Source organism: Medicago truncatula, chromosome 1 (assembly GCF_003473485.1).
Source record: "Medicago truncatula cultivar Jemalong A17 chromosome 1, MtrunA17r5.0-ANR, whole genome shotgun sequence".
NCBI classification, from domain to species: Eukaryota; Viridiplantae; Streptophyta; class Magnoliopsida; order Fabales; family Fabaceae; genus Medicago; species Medicago truncatula.
The window spans coordinates 5077796-5095727 of NC_053042.1; the positions used below are offsets into that span (position 1 = coordinate 5077796).

A 17932-nucleotide genomic window follows, 5' to 3' on the forward strand; every position below is an offset into this window, starting at 1 on the left:
TTCAAAAATAAGCAAGCAAGTTATAGCACACTAAATTAAATAAAACCAAGAGGTTCCCGTAGAGTACTACGGACATAAAGGGTGCTAACACCTTCCCTTTATGTAACTAACCCCCGAACCCTAAATCTTTTCAAATAGGGGTAGTTTGAACTTTTTCCCCTTTTCATAATAAAATTAAATGTTCAGTCGTGAAATAATTAGTGAGTCAAAAGCTAATCAAATAGCCTTGATCTCCGAAAAATGACGCGACACCTACAACTGCTTTGTAGTCACAAACTCAGCTTTACTATCTTCTCTGGCAGAAGGAAAGTACACCGTCTTACTAAAGCAATTGATATGAACATGGTTATTCTCCAACCAGTTCATACCAAGACACAACAAACAACCAACAGGACAACAACAAAAAGCAACATTAAAGTTGACACTCTATCCTAGGTGGCTCAACACGACTCTACTACTTGGCCGGACGGACCAACCTGCTTTGATACCAAATTGTAACACCCCGTTACCCAAAAGTAAATAAATAACAATAATCATCAGAGTATTTCACCAAACGGGTATGCTACATTGCAATTTCAAAATTCTTAAATAGAAAATAAAACTATTTAATCAAACCACCTGATAAAATATTAAAACATAGCAGCGGAATAGTTTTCAATCCAACAACATCCTACGGCATTAAAGGCCTTAGCATAATTCATCAACAATGTTCAAAAGATAATAAAAGGCTCCACACCATAAGTTCCAAAATTTGATACATGGAAAGGAAAAGCAACAATAACAAAAATGATAATTCCCATCCCACGTATCAGAGCCCTAGACACGACTTTGAGCCACCACCAACTACTCAGGATCACCTGCAAGTTACCCATAGGAAGGGCAACGTTTTCAAGCAGAAGGGGTGAGATTCACAACAATAAATATAGTTATTAAAATCATCAAATGACTCTAACACCCTATTACTTCAAACATATTAATCTTGTAAATATCAATATTTAATTCACAAGCCACAACAACATCACCATAATAATCCATTTAGCAAGTATGTATACAATGTACATATTACCAATAACATCAACAACACATCAAGATCACAATGAATATATATGAATAAATGTATATTCAACATCAACATCAACATCAGATAAAACCGAACAACAACCAAGACTCATGCAAATGACATGACCACTGCTAAGACACCATCTTAGACTTCTTAATGAAATGCAATTATGCATGTGGTACCAATCAGGACCGAGGCCCTCACCGCTTTTGAATGGTTAAAGCATTCATCAGGACCGAAGCCCTCACCGCTGTTGAGCAACTAGTACTCCATGACCGAAGCCCTCACCGCTGTTTTTATGCATATGCAATGGACCTACTTGTGTATATCTACATACAACTGACCATGCAATGCAACTCCAATGTGACTCCAATTAATACAACATGTATGATCAATAGTTAAAACATACAAAGCATTCCTCATCAACAATCAACATCCAACAGAAATTCAACCATTCAGAATGATGCACAATTAAATAAAATTATGCTTAATCAACAACACTTAAACCTTATCAATCAAGCAAGCAAAACTGCACTCAAAACTGCACTAGCTCGCCTCGCGAGCACATCAGCTCGCCATGGCGAGTTCACAAAAACACTAGCTCGCCATGGCGAGTTCAAGGCGAACTCGAGGCGAGTGAAAATCAGGTACTCTCGGGAAAAAGTGACATTTCCTCACTCAAACTCCAATTCTAAGTTCCCTATTCATCTTTTTAACCTAAGACTTCCACCATTCATCATTAAAATCATCTAGGTACCTTAAACCATCCCCAAAACATCTTATAACAACTTTTCAAAAATCAACTTTTATCTGGGCTTACTCGCCATGGCGAGTTGGACTGCTCGCGAGGCGAGCTATGAAGTTGCTCACTCGCCATGGCGAGCACAGCTACTCGCGAGGCGAGCGATGAACTTCTGTACGGGCAGAAAACTGGTTTTACCCAAAAATCCCATTTTTCTTCCAATCACTCCCCAAATCAGTTTACAGATGCAAATTAACTTTCTGTGTGCAACTAGAACCTATTTCTAACATCAAATTCATGCTTACAACTTCAAAAACTACAAATTCATCATAAAACCCAAAATCCCCAATTTTTACCAAAACCTGTTAAACTCAAAATCAGACTTTAAATTCTATACTATTGAAGTAAACCTCACCCTTACCTTAATTCAGAATGAAAATTGCACAGCAAAAAGGGTTCCTCTGGTTCTTCTCTCTTGCTCCTGGTTTTCTCTTGTTTTCTCCCAAAACTGCTTCTACGTAAAAACTAATTCCAACTTCTCTGTATTAACCTCCCACCAAAATGTAACTCCCTTTAATTATACTTAACTCCCCATAACTTCTAATAATTACTATTATTTCCCAAACTCCAAAATAATCATTATTTCACACTTAATCTAATTATTATATAATAAACCATATATTAAAATAATGCATCACATAGAACATCCAAAAATCACATATATATAAATACATGCATATACTCCACATAAATCACCAACATCATATATAATAATATATATATATACTCCACACAATAAAATAATTAAATAAATAACTAGGGCGTTACATGCTGCCAGCTTTGTGGGTTTTTCGTTGTTGTTGTGACTGCTTGGTTGTTGTGTTGCCAGCTTTGTGCGCGCATGACTTTTGGTGGTTTTGTGCAGGTTTCATTTTTTGTCCTCTTGTTTTAGTAATTAGTTCCTCTTGCTTTTGGTGTTAGGTGGGGGTTCCTCATCTATATGGTAGTCATTTTCACCTATGGGTGTACCGCATATATACGGCACCTTGTATTTATCTTTTAAAAAATATAAATAGAACATTGCTCTTTTAAAAAAAAAATACGTTTTGATTTTATCACTGGCCTCTTTTCATTCCCCGAGTCGAGCCTCCGAATTCTCAGGGACGGCCCTGTCTACAATCAGTGATGATTTGGTGAAGAAGAAGAAGAAGAAGGAAAGCCTGATGATGTGAATCAGTTGATGATTGATCAGTGATGATGGTTGTGAATCGGTGATGGAATGGAAGAAAATCAGTGAGCGACGAGCGTGAAACAACCGAACAACGCGTTTCAACTTTGTGAGGAATGAAATACTTTTTTTTTATTGGAGGATAGTATACTACTGGGTATAAAAAAAAAATTGAGGGTCATCCTTGGGGGAGGCCCAGCTCGGTTGAGCTGTTTGCACCCCCTCAAAACCGAGCCTGCCTCCAATCATATTTCCTCCCCAACATAACCAACTTTATCAACAAGGGAGCAATCTTATCATCAAGAGTAAGGTTGAGCTTCAAAGTTTGAATCTAGCATGTGTATTTTTGTAAAACTAAAACATTTGTCTAAAAATAAGAAGCCCTAAGAAAGCAGCAGCTAATAAAGGAATACAAATTGCATAGGACTCACGAAACAATAGAAAGGTGCTCCATCGATTGATATTGTTGAGTGAAGAAGATACAATTTGATTTGCAGAAAAAGTCTTTTTGGCTAGCAAGATTCAACACGAGCATAAAACCATATAAATACTAAAACAGAGAAAAATATACAACCAACCACTTTATTTATTAGTTCACCATATTACACATTTGAAAGATGGAACCTTCAAACGTGAGTATATATAAAATAACAATAGTTTAACAACAATAGCAATGACATGATTCGTCATCAAAACATTTTCCTTTTGCATGTATACTTTTGCATTTAAACTTGCAAAATGTGTTGCAAATCAAAACCAACCATTTACGACAGAAGTGAGGTGCATAGAGTTCACACTGTTTTGCCTCGGGCATCGTCATTTGATTTCCTACAACAAATAGTACAATTCAATCAAACACATTTTTTTTAAAAGGAATCAAACATAAACATGGTTAGTCGTAGAACCTCTAACTCATAAAAAAAGTCGTACAAAACAAATTCTACTGTCTTAACTCATACCAACGTTCATAGAAAAAACAAGCAAAAGAATGGAAAAACAAATGAGGATTTTCATGTCTTTTATTTTGGGAAGATGGTTAAGGGTTCAAAGGTGAGATTGCACTTATAAGTATATAGTGCGTGATAAAGAGATCAAATGCAGGTCAACATAATTTTCCATTATGACAACCATTAATAAGGGTATTAATGCTTTTAATAAATTCGTCCACTTTTTCGTGCATATATAGTGCCGGATTTTAGGAATTTTTTAATATATCCTACATTTTGCCGCTTCAAAAAATATAAATAATTGACCATTTTATTATAAGATAATGTTTCAATAAATTGAAGGTATTATTATTATTCTTTTATAATAAATTTAATTAATTACAAATACTGCATTATTATTTATTTATTTTTATATTTCTTTGCAGGTAACATAAGCAAAAAGAATATACCCGAAAAAAATATAAGCGATAGGAAAAATATATTTGGTATAATTATACTAAATTCGGGTTAGAGAGTGGTGCAACGTTGACGACGAGCGCGCCACCACCAACCCAAGCTACATCTTGATCGATCAATATTTAGCATAATTACACCAAATATATTTTTCCTTTCGGTTATATTTTTTTGCCTATATTACTTGCAAAGAAATAAAAATAATATTAATAATGCATTATTTGAAATTAATTAAATTAACTATAAAAGAATAATAATTAATTCAATTTAATGAAACATTATCTTATAATGAAATTATCAATTATTTATAATTTTTGAAGCGGCAAAACGTAGGATATATTAAAAAAAAAAGAAAAATGCTAACTTGAGTTGTGAGAGCACAAGATAAGGACGTATAAATAGAATTAAAAAAAATATTAATGTTGAATTGAAAATATAATTTTTTTTAACTTTTAAGATTAAAAATATAAGTTTTTAAACTTTTAAAATTATCAATGCACAATTTTTACATTTAATTTCTTATCTCGTGTCCTCAAGACACAAATTAACAAGACCCTTAAAAAATGGCTCAAATTCAGCACAAGATATGCACAAAAAAGTGGACGAATTTGGTCAATAGTTAATAGCATTAAATACCCTTATTAACTATTGTCATAATGGGAAAATATGTTGACTTGCATTTTATCTCTTTATCGCACACTTCATACACATACTCATAAGTGCAATCCCACCTTTGAACCCTTAGACATCTTCCCAAAATAAAAAACATGAAATTCCTCATTTGTTTGTCCTTTATTTTGCTTGTTTTTTCAATGAATTTTGGTATGAGTCAAGACACTAGAGCTTGTTTTGTACAGTTTTTTATGATCAAGTAACAATTATTCGACTAACCATGTTTATGTTTGATTGAATTGTATTTGTTGTAGGAAATCAAATGACGATGCCTGAGGCAAAACCATGTGAAATCTACGCACGTCATTTTTGTCGTAAATGGGAGGTTTTGATTTGCAAAGCATTTTGCAAGATTGAATGCAAAAATATACATGCGACCGGAAAATGTTTCGATGACAAATCTTGTCATTGTTATTGTTGTTAAGTTATTGTTATTTTATATATAGTAGCATTGGAAGGTTCCACCTTTCAAATGTGCAATATGATGAAATAATAAATAAAGTGGTTGGTTGTACTTTTTTCTTAGTTTTGGTATTTATATGGTTTTATGCTCGTGTTGAATCTTGCTAGCGGAAAAGACTTTTTCTCCTAATCGAATTTATCATTTTCTTCATTCAATAATATCCGTCGATAGAGCACCTTTCCAAAGTTTCGTGAGTCCTATGTCAATTCGTATTCCTTTATTTGCTGCTGATTTTTCAGGGGTTCTTATTTTTAGACAAATGTTTTACAAAATAAGGTTGGATGTAGGAAGCAAATTTACATTGGGAGGGGAGAGATGACATTCTAGGTTGTTCAAGTTTATTTTTTAAAATAATACAAATCAAAAACAAATTTGTTATTTAACTATTTATTTTTTTATAAAAAAAAAACTTCAGCGTTTCACGTGGCATAAATTGATTGAATCATGTGGTACTTCGTTATTTTTTTCAAAGGGAGAGAAGAAAGTTGAATAAACTAAGTAAACACTTTCATCCATTCATAATTATAAGATCATTTATTAACAATTATTTATCCCAAAATATAAGACTTTTAATAAAGCTCAACATCTATTAATGATTTATTTACAAAAATGCTCCTATTTAATAACTTTAACTATGTTTCTTTAAAAAAAAAAAACCTTTAACTATGTAAAATTAACACACATTTCATACAAATTTATTATTTCAACATATTTTTGTCTTAAATAGGTGGTTTTAGTTATAGGTTTCTATAATAACAGATGGAGGGAGGAACAATTGGTGTTTGAAAAAGATATATTTTTTTTGGTGGTGGCCGATATTCGAACCCCGAACTTTGTATATATTATGCATTGTCCTTATCAACTGTGTTAAACCCACAAAAAAATATATGTTATTAATCACTCCATACACAAAAATTTGAAACACAATAGATCAACTTATGGTTACTTGCTACAACAATTAGACCTTGCTGTAGTTATACGTTCGGTTATTATAGTAACTCTGAGTCTAACATCAGCTTGTAATAATAAATGTAGCACACTTAGTACATCATCATCCAAATAAAACCACTTAGGAGTTTAATTCAAAATAAAGCAAAAACATAATTTTAATCCAAGTTAATTGAACATTTTTAAATGCTTCATTAAGTGCGATAACTCAAAGGAAAGCATAACTAGAATTAATAATGAATCGGGGATTTGAATCTAAAAAACAAAAATCATACTTTAAGAAATCACTGATCCAATTAGTAACTTGTTGTAGTTACAATTAATCTCTAAAATAAACATCAACACTATCTCAAACTAGTAGCATTTGAATTAAAAAATTGTTGTGCACGAAGTATGCATCACAGAAAAATGAATGAATATTTAAATATATTACGACCAAGAAGACACAGAAGTCGTTGTAGTATAGTGGTAAGTATTCCCGCCTGTCACGCGGGTGACCCGGGTTCGATCCCCGGCAGCGGCGTCTTTTTGTTTTTCATTCATTTTGACAATAATTATGCAGTTTTGTCTTTCGGGCTTTTTTTGTTCGTGAAAACCTTTCGTTCTTTTCCTACAAAATCTTGAAAGGAAAAATGTTTTTTTAATATATCACACACTTAATACTCTTCCCCCAGATTTTCATTTTACTCTTTTTCACTTTACTATTTTTATTTCTTTCACTTCACGAATTTTGAACTTAAACTCTTTTCAAATTCATCAAAGCATATGTCAAAAATTTGTAATTGTGTGAGGTTGTTTAGGATCAATGTTTACGAATTAAAATGTTGCCAAACTGACGTTTTTATGTTATTATTATGGTGTGTTTCTAATATTTATCTATAATTTTGGTGAAATTCGTGAGAATTTTAGTCAATAAAAAAGAATGTGTTATGATGTGTATTTAAAAGTGTTTACAACATTTTTGTTTGAAGAAGTTAAATTAATACATCTAAATTGACACTCTCAATTCTCAAGTCAATACCACCAAACCAACCCATGTAGATTTAAAGTGTTCACAACATTAATATGTTATTATACATTAAATTTGGGAGTCATTGAGTCATTGTGAGACAAAGGAAATATATTTACATAGCTAAATTGAATATTTTTTAGACATATTTTACCCTAAAAGTTTAAAATCTAATAGTTGTTATGAAATTAATCTAAAGTATTGCAAGATATTGTACAACATAGAAAAGTAGAGAGAAAATGATAAAGGAGAAGAAGAGAATATATTGCATTACTTTACAAGTATATTCTAGGAACATCTACATCATATTTTCATAACGATAATCTAGTTTTGGTTGTTTGGCCTTTGGGTCTGCACCGTCCGCACAACAATATAGTAATTGAAAATTGACAAGTTGTTATAAGTGCTTGAAAATTGTCAACTAGCACATTAAGTGAAACAATTATGTGTGATAGGTAAAGAATCACTCTAGCAGTAATATAAAGAGAGAACCATACTAACATGTGCGTAAAAAGAAATATAAATATTTGTCGTCCTTCATATTCATATATTTTTTCCTTCCACTAGCAAAATGGTATCACAAGATTCACAACTATTTAAGTACTAAAATATGTGTTTATTTTTTACAATAAAATACAAAATGAGTTTGGAAAGTTACCGGTAGCACTACTTTATCAAATTATCTATCTATAAACAAAAAGGCACTATTTGTAAAAGGATTAGGGAAAATCTAAAACAGTGTCGTTAATTAGTGCGATGAAACCTTCCATAACGATTGTAACCAAAAAAAAAAAAAAACCTTCCATAAGGACAACAACTATTTGATTCCTTTTACACATAACATAAATACTCTAATAGGGACAGGGATATCTATTATCCATTAGGGTTTTATAGAAAAATAAAGACTCCTTATATTTTGTACTCATTGGAGTAACTTGAGATGTCAAAGTGAGTTGTATCGATTTTATTGAAGCAGGCTTAATTAATCTACGGTATTATTTGAATAAAATTGGTTTCATGCAAATAAATGAGTTTCATAAGTATGATATGGCATTATGGTGACCATTCTCAATGTGATTTCTTTAAAGTTTCAGTTTATGGATATGCTTGGATTATCGTATAATAAGGAAGACGTCTTAGAAAATGACTGAATTTAAAAGACAGATGTCACCTCTGCGAAGCATTGAAGATGTTTTAATTATATTAAAACTACATAGTTCACTCAGAGAAATGCATATCCGTCCTCGTGATCTTGACTCAGTTGATAAGGGACAGTGCATAATATATGCAAGGTCTGGGGTTCGAACCTGAACCACCACAAAAAAAAATGCATATCCATTATGCATATGATGATCTCGAATATGCAATTAATCATAGAGTGAAGTGTCTTGAGAGATCCTTGGAAGGAATAATTAGGGTGGGGTATCAATGACGATGAGTGAACCTGAGGCATTGGTTGTTTGCTTGGAAGGAAAAAAATTAGTTTTTGAATGTTCTTAGATTTGATTAATATTTTATTGTAAAAATATATTTCTATCGAATTGGTACTAGGTTCTTGATACGGGTAGCACTTGGGTGACATTCTATGTCACCCAAGTGCTATCCGACTTAATACCAATGATGTTTATTCAATTAAAGGTGGTTATGAGCTCCTTATGTCTCTTCTCTTTACAAAGATCTGTTCTCAAACAAAATGGTTCCTTTAAAGGTGTCTTTTTTAGCTCGTCGTTTGCTCAAGGATATAATTTTCTACAAAGACCAAACATTTTGTAAAAAAAAAAAAGAAGACCAAACATAGCTCATAACCTTCATCACCAGAGTGGACCCTCTTTGTATTTTATCCTTTTACTCTTGTTTTATTCTTGTGCTAGATAATTTATTTAATAATGAGAGAAATTGTGATTGAGTTTAACAGAGCCTCAAAACCTTACAAAATCGGTCAGTAGGTGGGTGATCCGATAGCGGAAACTTGATAGCAAGTGACATATAGTCTTTGTGCTAGATAATTTATTTAATAATGATAGAAATCATTGTTGAGTTTAACACAACCCCACAAAACTGATTTGTGAGATGAAGATTACCTCCACCTATAAATGCATGTTCAAGACATCTTTTGTTCGATGTGATACTCTTTAACAAATTAAATCTTTGACTTATGGAAGAAAAAAAACAGAAAATCCATATAATTAATACTAGTATGTGGCATACATGCACCCAACACTAAAGTATAGGGGATCGACATCAAAATTTATACTAGACTAGATATATCTTGTACTTTTTATTTTATTTTAAGAAGGATATATCTTGTACTTAGATGTGGCAATAAAAGTCAACAAAATATGAAACATGAGAATTTAAGCTTTGAAGTTTGAACACATTGTGGCGTTTACACACTTGTAAATAAATATGAATCTCAAGCTGCCCTAAATCTTTAGTCTATATAAAAGGGTCCACTCTATGTCCTCCACTCAACACAGAATCTAAGTGATAAGGAGGAAAAATAAGTGAACTCACTATGTCAAAACTAGTCACCCTCTTCACCTTAGCTCTTCTATTAAGCTTGAGTTTAACCTCTGCCTCTCGTCCTAATTTTGTATTTAAAGGTGTCTCTTCACTACACGAGGTACGTTTTTCCTTCTTAATTGGGTAATTAGTGAAAAATCTTATACAAGATGTTAAGTTATTCTTTTTGTTGTGTTCTATTTTTGTTTTTATTTTGATAAAACTGATTTTGTAAAAATGAATTCCATGTTAATTAAATATTTTATTTTTATCTTATTCTTGTGGATTAGGATATTGTTTCTAGCAAGGCATCAAGTGTAGATTTAGAAGATGAGAATTGTGAAGGAGTGGAAGGAGAACAAGAATGTTTGACAAGAAGGACTCTAGCTGCACATCTCGATTATATCTACACTCAGCATAAACCCAAAAATTAATGTCTTTGGAATGGAAGCAACATAATAATGCAATAAAGCAATATATGATCAATATATAAATTTTTGTTTCATGTATAAAAAATATGCTTAATTTTGTTGAGTTTTTGTTGAATTATATTTGAATATATATACATGTACATGTACGGATATATACACATATTTTCCTATAGTTTCAAGTTTCAACCTAAGGGTGAAGAAAGCTTTCACACACCCCTCTGATTTGAAGAATTTGGTGTTCAGCATAATCAGAAATTGTGGAAGATGGCTTTAATCTCAAGTACGAGGAGTGAAGACATTCTATCAAATTTTGAATGAATTGTTTTATGTAATTTAATAACTTTTATAACAGAGTTTGTGAAATAAAAAACTTACAAAGCACATATATTAAAGATTTTTTTTAAGGATATCTATTAAAGAATTAAAAAATTCACTTCACAAGGATTCAACTCAAATATCACAATAATCTTTACTTGAGTTATGTTGTTGGTGGAAAGACCTCGTTTGGTGTCAATAACATTATTTTCTTTTATAGATAAATGAAATGACAATACTAATTGAAACTCACACACAATAATAGAGTTGTCGGGGTTCAAACCTCATTCATAACGTCCGACCTAATAATTTCAGCATTTTGATCAAATGAACTAAGACTTACAAACGGTGTCGAAAACAATATTATTAATGTGAATAAGAATAATTACTATGTCTTTTGCTCTAACTCAAGAACTGTAACGAGAATAAAGTCTAGATAAACTTCTTTTTTTTTTGGTTAAAATAAACTCTAGATAATTGATACTATGATTGAAACAACTATTTACTATTTTATTTTAATTATATTAATATAATCTAGCACATGACAAAATAATCATATTGATGTCTTAAAAAGTGTAAGAATTGAGGATAGAGTGATGGCTCCAATACTAAAGCAACTCATGACTAAAAATGAGTGATTTTAGTCTTTTTATAAAGATTAAAAAACACTATTTTTTCTTTGTCGCCGTTAATTTAACTAAATTGATAGGAACACATAATATATGCAGAGATATGTTCAAACCCCAAACATATAATAACGTGTTTTTAAAGAAATAACATTTTTTTAAAAGAAATAACTGAGTTTTATTTATTCTTAAAAACGGGTTTATTTATAGCCTTTTGTGATTAAAAAAAAGTATACATTCAACAACAAAGTATATCTATCAAGTTTCAACATATTTTAATATCAACAACAAATCAAACTATCCTTTAAAAAAAAAAAATTAAAAACATCAAATTAATACGGTTTGAGGTAGTGATCAATATTTTATTTTAAAATAGTAATAAGAGACTATAGTTGGGTGACTGGTAAGAGAGAATGCACTAAATTCCATGCTTTTGAGTCAAACAAAGTCATAGACAGCAATCAGTGATTTTCATGATTAAGAATATAATGGTAATTAGTTTAGTATTAATTCCAAAATGTAACATCATTCACAGTTTTCAATTAAATTCCAACCTATGATTTTTCAATTAAAATATGAAACATGAGAATTTAAGCTTTGAAGTTTGAACACATTGTTTGTTACACACTTGTAAACATACTATTAATCTCAAGCAACCCTAAATCTTTTGTCTATATAATAAAGGGTCCACTCTATGGCCTCCTCACTAACTCTGTTACTGTTGGTGATAAAAAAATTATTAGAGCAGTGTCAAACACGGCTATGTTTGTTTCTTTGTCAGTTGTCATCATCCATAATTTTGTCCATCAAATGAAAAATCAAAGCTACAATCTGAAATTGGATATTAACGTTTCACAAAGTCACGAGCCAATTTCTATTGAACAGAAAAGTTACTTCCTAACACGTGGAAATGCAAGTGATTGGTTATGATAACCTTTGTTTAGAAAAGCCGTTGCGAAGTCCTTCCCTATTTAGATAACACCAACAAGCACATCTACGTTTAAAGTTTATATTAAGAAAAGTTGTGTATATAATGAGATCTCAAATATATTGATAAAAAAAATGTGATCTCAAATATAAGTAAAAGTTTGTCAAAAATATTAATGTATTTTGTTCAAAATTTTCTTTAATATATTAACCTTTTTTTATATGAGACTGAAGTAGCATACTATTTTAGTAGTATTAATGATGAGTATTTACTATTTAGAAGAGAATGATGGATCCTCGTGAGCTTAGCTCAGTTTGTAGAGACAAATACATAATATATGCAAGGAGGTCTGGGGTTCAAACTCCGACCACCACAAAAAAAAAAATTAATAATAATGGATTTAGCTAGTAAATTAGAAATATAGTTTTTTTTTTTTTTGTTGACAAAATTCAGTATTTATAGTTGGGACAATTTTTTCTTAGAGTGACTTATAATAATGGAAAGGGTTAATACAAATGATAGCTTAAGATTATGCTAGTTCAAACATATATTATTTTGAAAATTGTGTTTTTAAATAACATTCCCCATGTAACTCTTTATATCTGACACAAACAAAATTAATGAAAATATTTCAAATACAGCTTGGTACTAAAGTTATTAAGTTTGAAGAGCGTATTAGATGTACTTGTTGCCTTTGCTAGAGCAAGAGCTCTACCATTTCCTAATCGCCTAGTGAACAAAACATAAAAATTGTTTCAAATGGACGATTATAATTTTTTTACATTAATTAAGAACATAACCATATTCAAACATATTCTATTTGCGAATGTCGGCTACCACTTGCTTACAATTCATTTAAAAAATCATACCTCATATGTTCATCTGGTTCACACCTTAGAGATTGTAGAAGTTCAAATGCCCCGGTCTCACATACATAGTGTCATATCATATGTGTGGATACAATCTGTCATATACCATGGAAATGTTATGGTTATTTGTTACAAATCACAAAACTTTGAGTGAAATAAACTCCATCCAATGAATTCAGTCATCAAATATAAAATTTGATGACTAATCAAGCAATCAAATTGTAACCCTGTGAGAAAACAACCTCTCGGTCACATTTTTTTTAAACTTAACTTTTTTCTTATAGAATAAACTTCTTAGCTACCATTCCATTCATATAAAGAAAAGTTGATTCAATTTCAAGAAAATATGCTAATCAAATTACTAAAATGGACTAGTCAGATTAACATAGGGTGGCCACACAAAACATGACAGATTTGAGGTCAAAAGTAACATCATTGAAGAAAATAAGGGAGCTAATTAGTCCATTTGTGAGTGTTCAACTTCAACAGTCAGATTGAATTAATTCATAGGAACCATATATAGCAGACAATGATGCTTATAATTGTGATCAGTACTGCTAGAGTGCTTAAATGAGGTTTAAGTGTATCACTATTTTTGAATAGATGAAGTCAAATAGAGTGACATGTTAGTACGTCAATTGCCACAAAAAACATAGCAGAGCAAAGAATAATAATTGTAATGATTAACATATATTAACTTTAATAATGAAAGCATCATCCGAAAAATCTCTAGTGTAAATTTCTATACAAGAATCTCCGAGTACTAACCAACTGTTTTGAACAACAATCAAACCTTATTTTACTAAATAAGGTTGGTTACATGGCTCAAATTACGTGATAGTGTTATATCATAAACCATATTTAAATACAGACTAATGGTTGATGTGTTGGATAAATTTTTGACATAAAATTACTGCTTTACAAATTTGGACTATATATACTTTTACTTGTATTTTAAAGAACAACTTGTACTCTAAAAAGACAGATTAAAGAACGGTTTAAAATTGTGTATTCAATGTAACACACTATTATTGAAGATCTAATTGAACCAAGATCCATGGAAGAACATCCCACACAAACTTTTTAGAAAAGAACAAAAAATTTGTTTTTTGTAAGAACCATCTTGCTAAAAGAAAACACATTTAATCTTGAACTCGAAATGTAGGTGAGAATAAACACATCAGTAGGTCTCGGTTAGAATAACATCAGACTTATATGTGGTCATGAGTTTCATCTCTAGTCGATACACGTCGAGCTTGGTAACGCAAATTTGTCGAATTTGGTAATGCAAGCTTGTGACCTAAATAGTGCCATTAAGATGTTGGAAGGTCCTTTAACATGTGCTAAAAAAAAGTCTATTCGATCTGTACGAATGAATAGCATTAGGAGAAGTCGGCTTTTAAATGGTTCTTTGTACCTCAGATGATTAGTCTATAGCCTCAAACAAGATACTTTCGATGACAAAATAAAATAAAATGTCATAATGGTATATTCCTAATGACATATTTATAATGCACTTTGTGATAAATTTAAAAGCTCACTATATTTTGCGGAAGGAAGGATTCAATCTATAAGAATTGGGATAACCAACAATGAAGGTTGACTCAATTGATAAGGAGTTGGCTCGTCCACAAAGTAGTGAGTTTAACTCCCTCCAATAACATGATGATCTCTTTGATGAATGCTTTGTAAATGTAAGTGCATCTATTAACGTTGGCTTAACTTTGAGATCTGACCTAGCCATTTTTGAACAAATGTTACTTGCTTTAATGTTTAGTCATTCGATAGCATTTCCTCAACAAGAAAATTAAGTCACTTGTCAGCATTAGGCGATAAACCTGAATATAGAGCTTGGGCTTGTTCAAGTTTTCTCATCTATCCCAAGAGCTAACAACAATTTTTGGAGTTATTTTTAGCATACCTCCAAATTGGTCCCTATCCCTTGAATCGGTATGAAAATTCCGAATTACCTTTGTTTCTTTTTTAAATACTCCATCAGTCACGTAATAAGTAGCACATTTGAAAAAAAATTATATACTCTTTTTTTTGGTTACTAAAAAAAATAAAAATTATATACTCTAAGTTAATTTTACTTTGCAGTTTTCAAATTTAATATTAATTATTTATTTCTAATTGTATCATCACTATGTGCATCGTTCGCATATCATTCAATTTCGTTTATAATAGTTTTTTTTTAAAAGGGTTTCATTTATAGTTTTTTTTTTTTGAAACTGGGTTTCATTTATAGTGATAGTGATTTTCTAAATAGTGATAACATTAATATTTAACAAGAACAATATGATTAAATTATTATTCACTCTTCCTTAATTTGTGTAAAACAAGCAAATATTGCTGTTTGTCAACAAACAAAAAAAACAAGTATTGATGTTAGTGTGGGATGAAACAAGAAAACTTTAGCCAAAACTCGAAAAATCTAAGAATCTAGTTTTCCAGTATACTTTCTCTGGTCTCAATTATAAATAAAAAATAATTTTTTATATTCATTTAATAAATGATGTATTTGGCACTCCCTCCGTCCCAGATTAAGTGAGTCCTTTGCTCATTTCACACATATTTAGACAAATGTATAAATGAATGAGAGAGAAAAATGGTTTTAGGTGATCTTGTTAAGTATTGATGCATTCTCCACTATCATAAATGCGAAGTGAAATATATTGAATTAGGAGTGATGAAAATAGTAATAATTAAAGTTGTAAAGGGAAAAAAGCAATTAATATTGTATTAAAAAGTGAAATGACTCTATTATTTTAGGACAATTTTTTTTTTTTTTGTAAATGAGTCAGTTATAATGAGACGGATGGAGTATCTAGAAATATCAACTAAGCTTTGTAGTACTATGCAGTTCTCATGAATAGGAAAAAGATTTTAGAGAACTTAAATTTGAGTGCAAAAGCATCCACAATGGAGACCCTCAATCTTGAGGTCTTAAAGGAGTTTCACATGGACGCGTCACTTTTTTTTTATATAATTTTTCAATAATAGTACCTAATAGGTACTCAATCACTCTAATAGAGAGCCTGTAACAAAATGTGTAAATGAATCCCACCAATAACTTTTTATCATTTATATTTCAACAAAAACAACTCAACAATGATTATTTTATTAAAAAGTGGAGTGGGATCCACGTAAGAATTGGGGTCTTAAGTGGGTCCCTAGGTCTTAAGAGACCCCTAAAAAAAATTCTCCAACGAAGATACCTATTAGGTACCGAATCTTAACAAAAATCCACGTAACAAATTCATAATGACTATTTTTTATAATGTGTCACTATTAAGACATTAAAATACGTTTAATAATTTAACTATTTTTATTTTATGGTCTAGTGGAGAACACATACTAGAGAGGATGTGGTGACTCGGATTTATATCTGAAATGTCACATAGATATCTCCACACAATGTTGTAACAATTTAATATATAATGTATTTATCTATAGCTCAATGTTAAAGATTAAATTATTAAATTAAAATTAGATTAAATTATTAATTAAAAAAATAAATTGTTAAGTTTTTTTAGAAAGAAAAAAAAAACTTAAGTTAATGATATTTTAAGGAACTAACACTCTACAGTGCTATAAAAAAAACCACTTTAAACATGTGAACTTTTAGGGGCTGTTTGGTTGAGGAGAAGATGAGAGGAGAGAAGTTGAAGGGAGAGAGAAATGAGAGAAGTGTCCCATCAAAGCTGTTTGGTGAAAGAAGAAATAGAGGAGAGAGATAAAAAATCAGTGGGTCCCAAGTCAATATTCTCTCTCTCTCTCAGCAAAGAAAGGGGAGGAGCTATTGTTATTTTGGACATTTCTCAATTTTGCCCTTGCTTAGATAATAGTGACATAGACCATCTTGTTACTTTTGAAAGGCTAAATAACAGTTTTTTTTTATGACCAAATAACAAATAATCTTAAAAAAAACATACGATTAGCGAAAATAAATAGTGTGATAATCTAGTATTTTTTTTTGGATAAAACTATTGTAATGAATTGATTTAATTAATTGACTACGTTAAACTATTTTAAACAATTAATCAAGAAGTAGTCTAATTTCTGTGTAAAAATAATCAATTCAATTTCTTAATTAAATTAGAATAAAAAAACTGCATTAATTTATATATGAAATCCTCTTCAAAAAAATTATATATAAAATTAAACTACTAAGATAATAAATTGTAATAGTTTTTTAATACGAGGATATTTTAGTCTTTTCAAAAATTAAACACACTTCTCTCTCTTCTATTTCTCTCTTTCTTCTCATGTATCAAACAATATATCAAATATACTCTGTTTCTCATCTATTTCTCTCTTTTCAAATTCTTTCTCACTTTTTTCTCTCTTCACACTTTCTTTTCACAACCAAACACACCCTTAAGGATCGAAGTTTCATCGAGTTTTTTTTTTTAGGGGAAACCTTAATTAAATGTATGATTTTATGTCATCGTGTTTATGATTTTTATCCTCCTTTTATTGAACAAGTTAAGTTTAAAAAAACCATATAAATTTTAAAAGAAAATTCTTAATTAAGATAATATTTTAAAAGATAGTAATTCTTTTTTTATTTTAAATTCGGCATCTAATTCAAGAATCAACTAATCTAAAGGGACCAATCTTACCATCCACCTTTAGGAATCCAGCTTAAAGCCACAATTTCTTAATTTAAGAGTTATCCAAAATGAAAATAATAGGGGAAGCATCCCAAGATGAGAAGAGTACGTTTGAAATATGTA

At 30.6% G+C, this 17932-nt stretch overlaps 1 protein-coding gene, 2 long non-coding RNA genes and 1 other non-coding gene across 4 annotated transcripts; 3 read left to right on the plus strand and 1 right to left on the minus strand.

Annotated features, from left to right (window-relative positions):
• Positions 1–3462: 3462 nt before the first annotated feature.
• LOC112421990 (uncharacterized) lies at positions 3463–4111 on the minus strand. The gene is made up of 2 exons (XR_003012419.2): positions 3990–4111; positions 3463–3858 (listed from the first exon to the last, which is right to left on the minus strand). It is a non-coding gene; the product is annotated as an uncharacterized lncRNA (long non-coding RNA).
• Positions 4112–5206: 1095 nt separating this feature from the next.
• On the plus strand, positions 5207–5663 carry LOC120579858 (uncharacterized). The gene is made up of 2 exons (XR_005645602.1): positions 5207–5252; positions 5357–5663. It is a non-coding gene; the product is annotated as an uncharacterized lncRNA (long non-coding RNA).
• Positions 5664–6964: 1301 nt separating this feature from the next.
• On the plus strand, positions 6965–7036 carry TRNAD-GUC (transfer RNA aspartic acid (anticodon GUC)). The gene has a single exon. It is a non-coding gene; the product is annotated as a tRNA-Asp (tRNA).
• A 2876-nt stretch (positions 7037–9912) lies between these two features.
• LOC25482054 (phytosulfokines) lies at positions 9913–10792 on the plus strand. Its single transcript, XM_039832564.1, has 2 exons — positions 9913–10145; positions 10315–10792. Exons 1-2 carry the CDS (start codon positions 10038–10040, stop codon positions 10456–10458), a joined length of 252 nt encoding a protein of 83 aa, XP_039688498.1. The 5' UTR covers positions 9913–10037; the 3' UTR covers positions 10459–10792.
• Positions 10793–17932: the final 7140 nt, after the last annotated feature.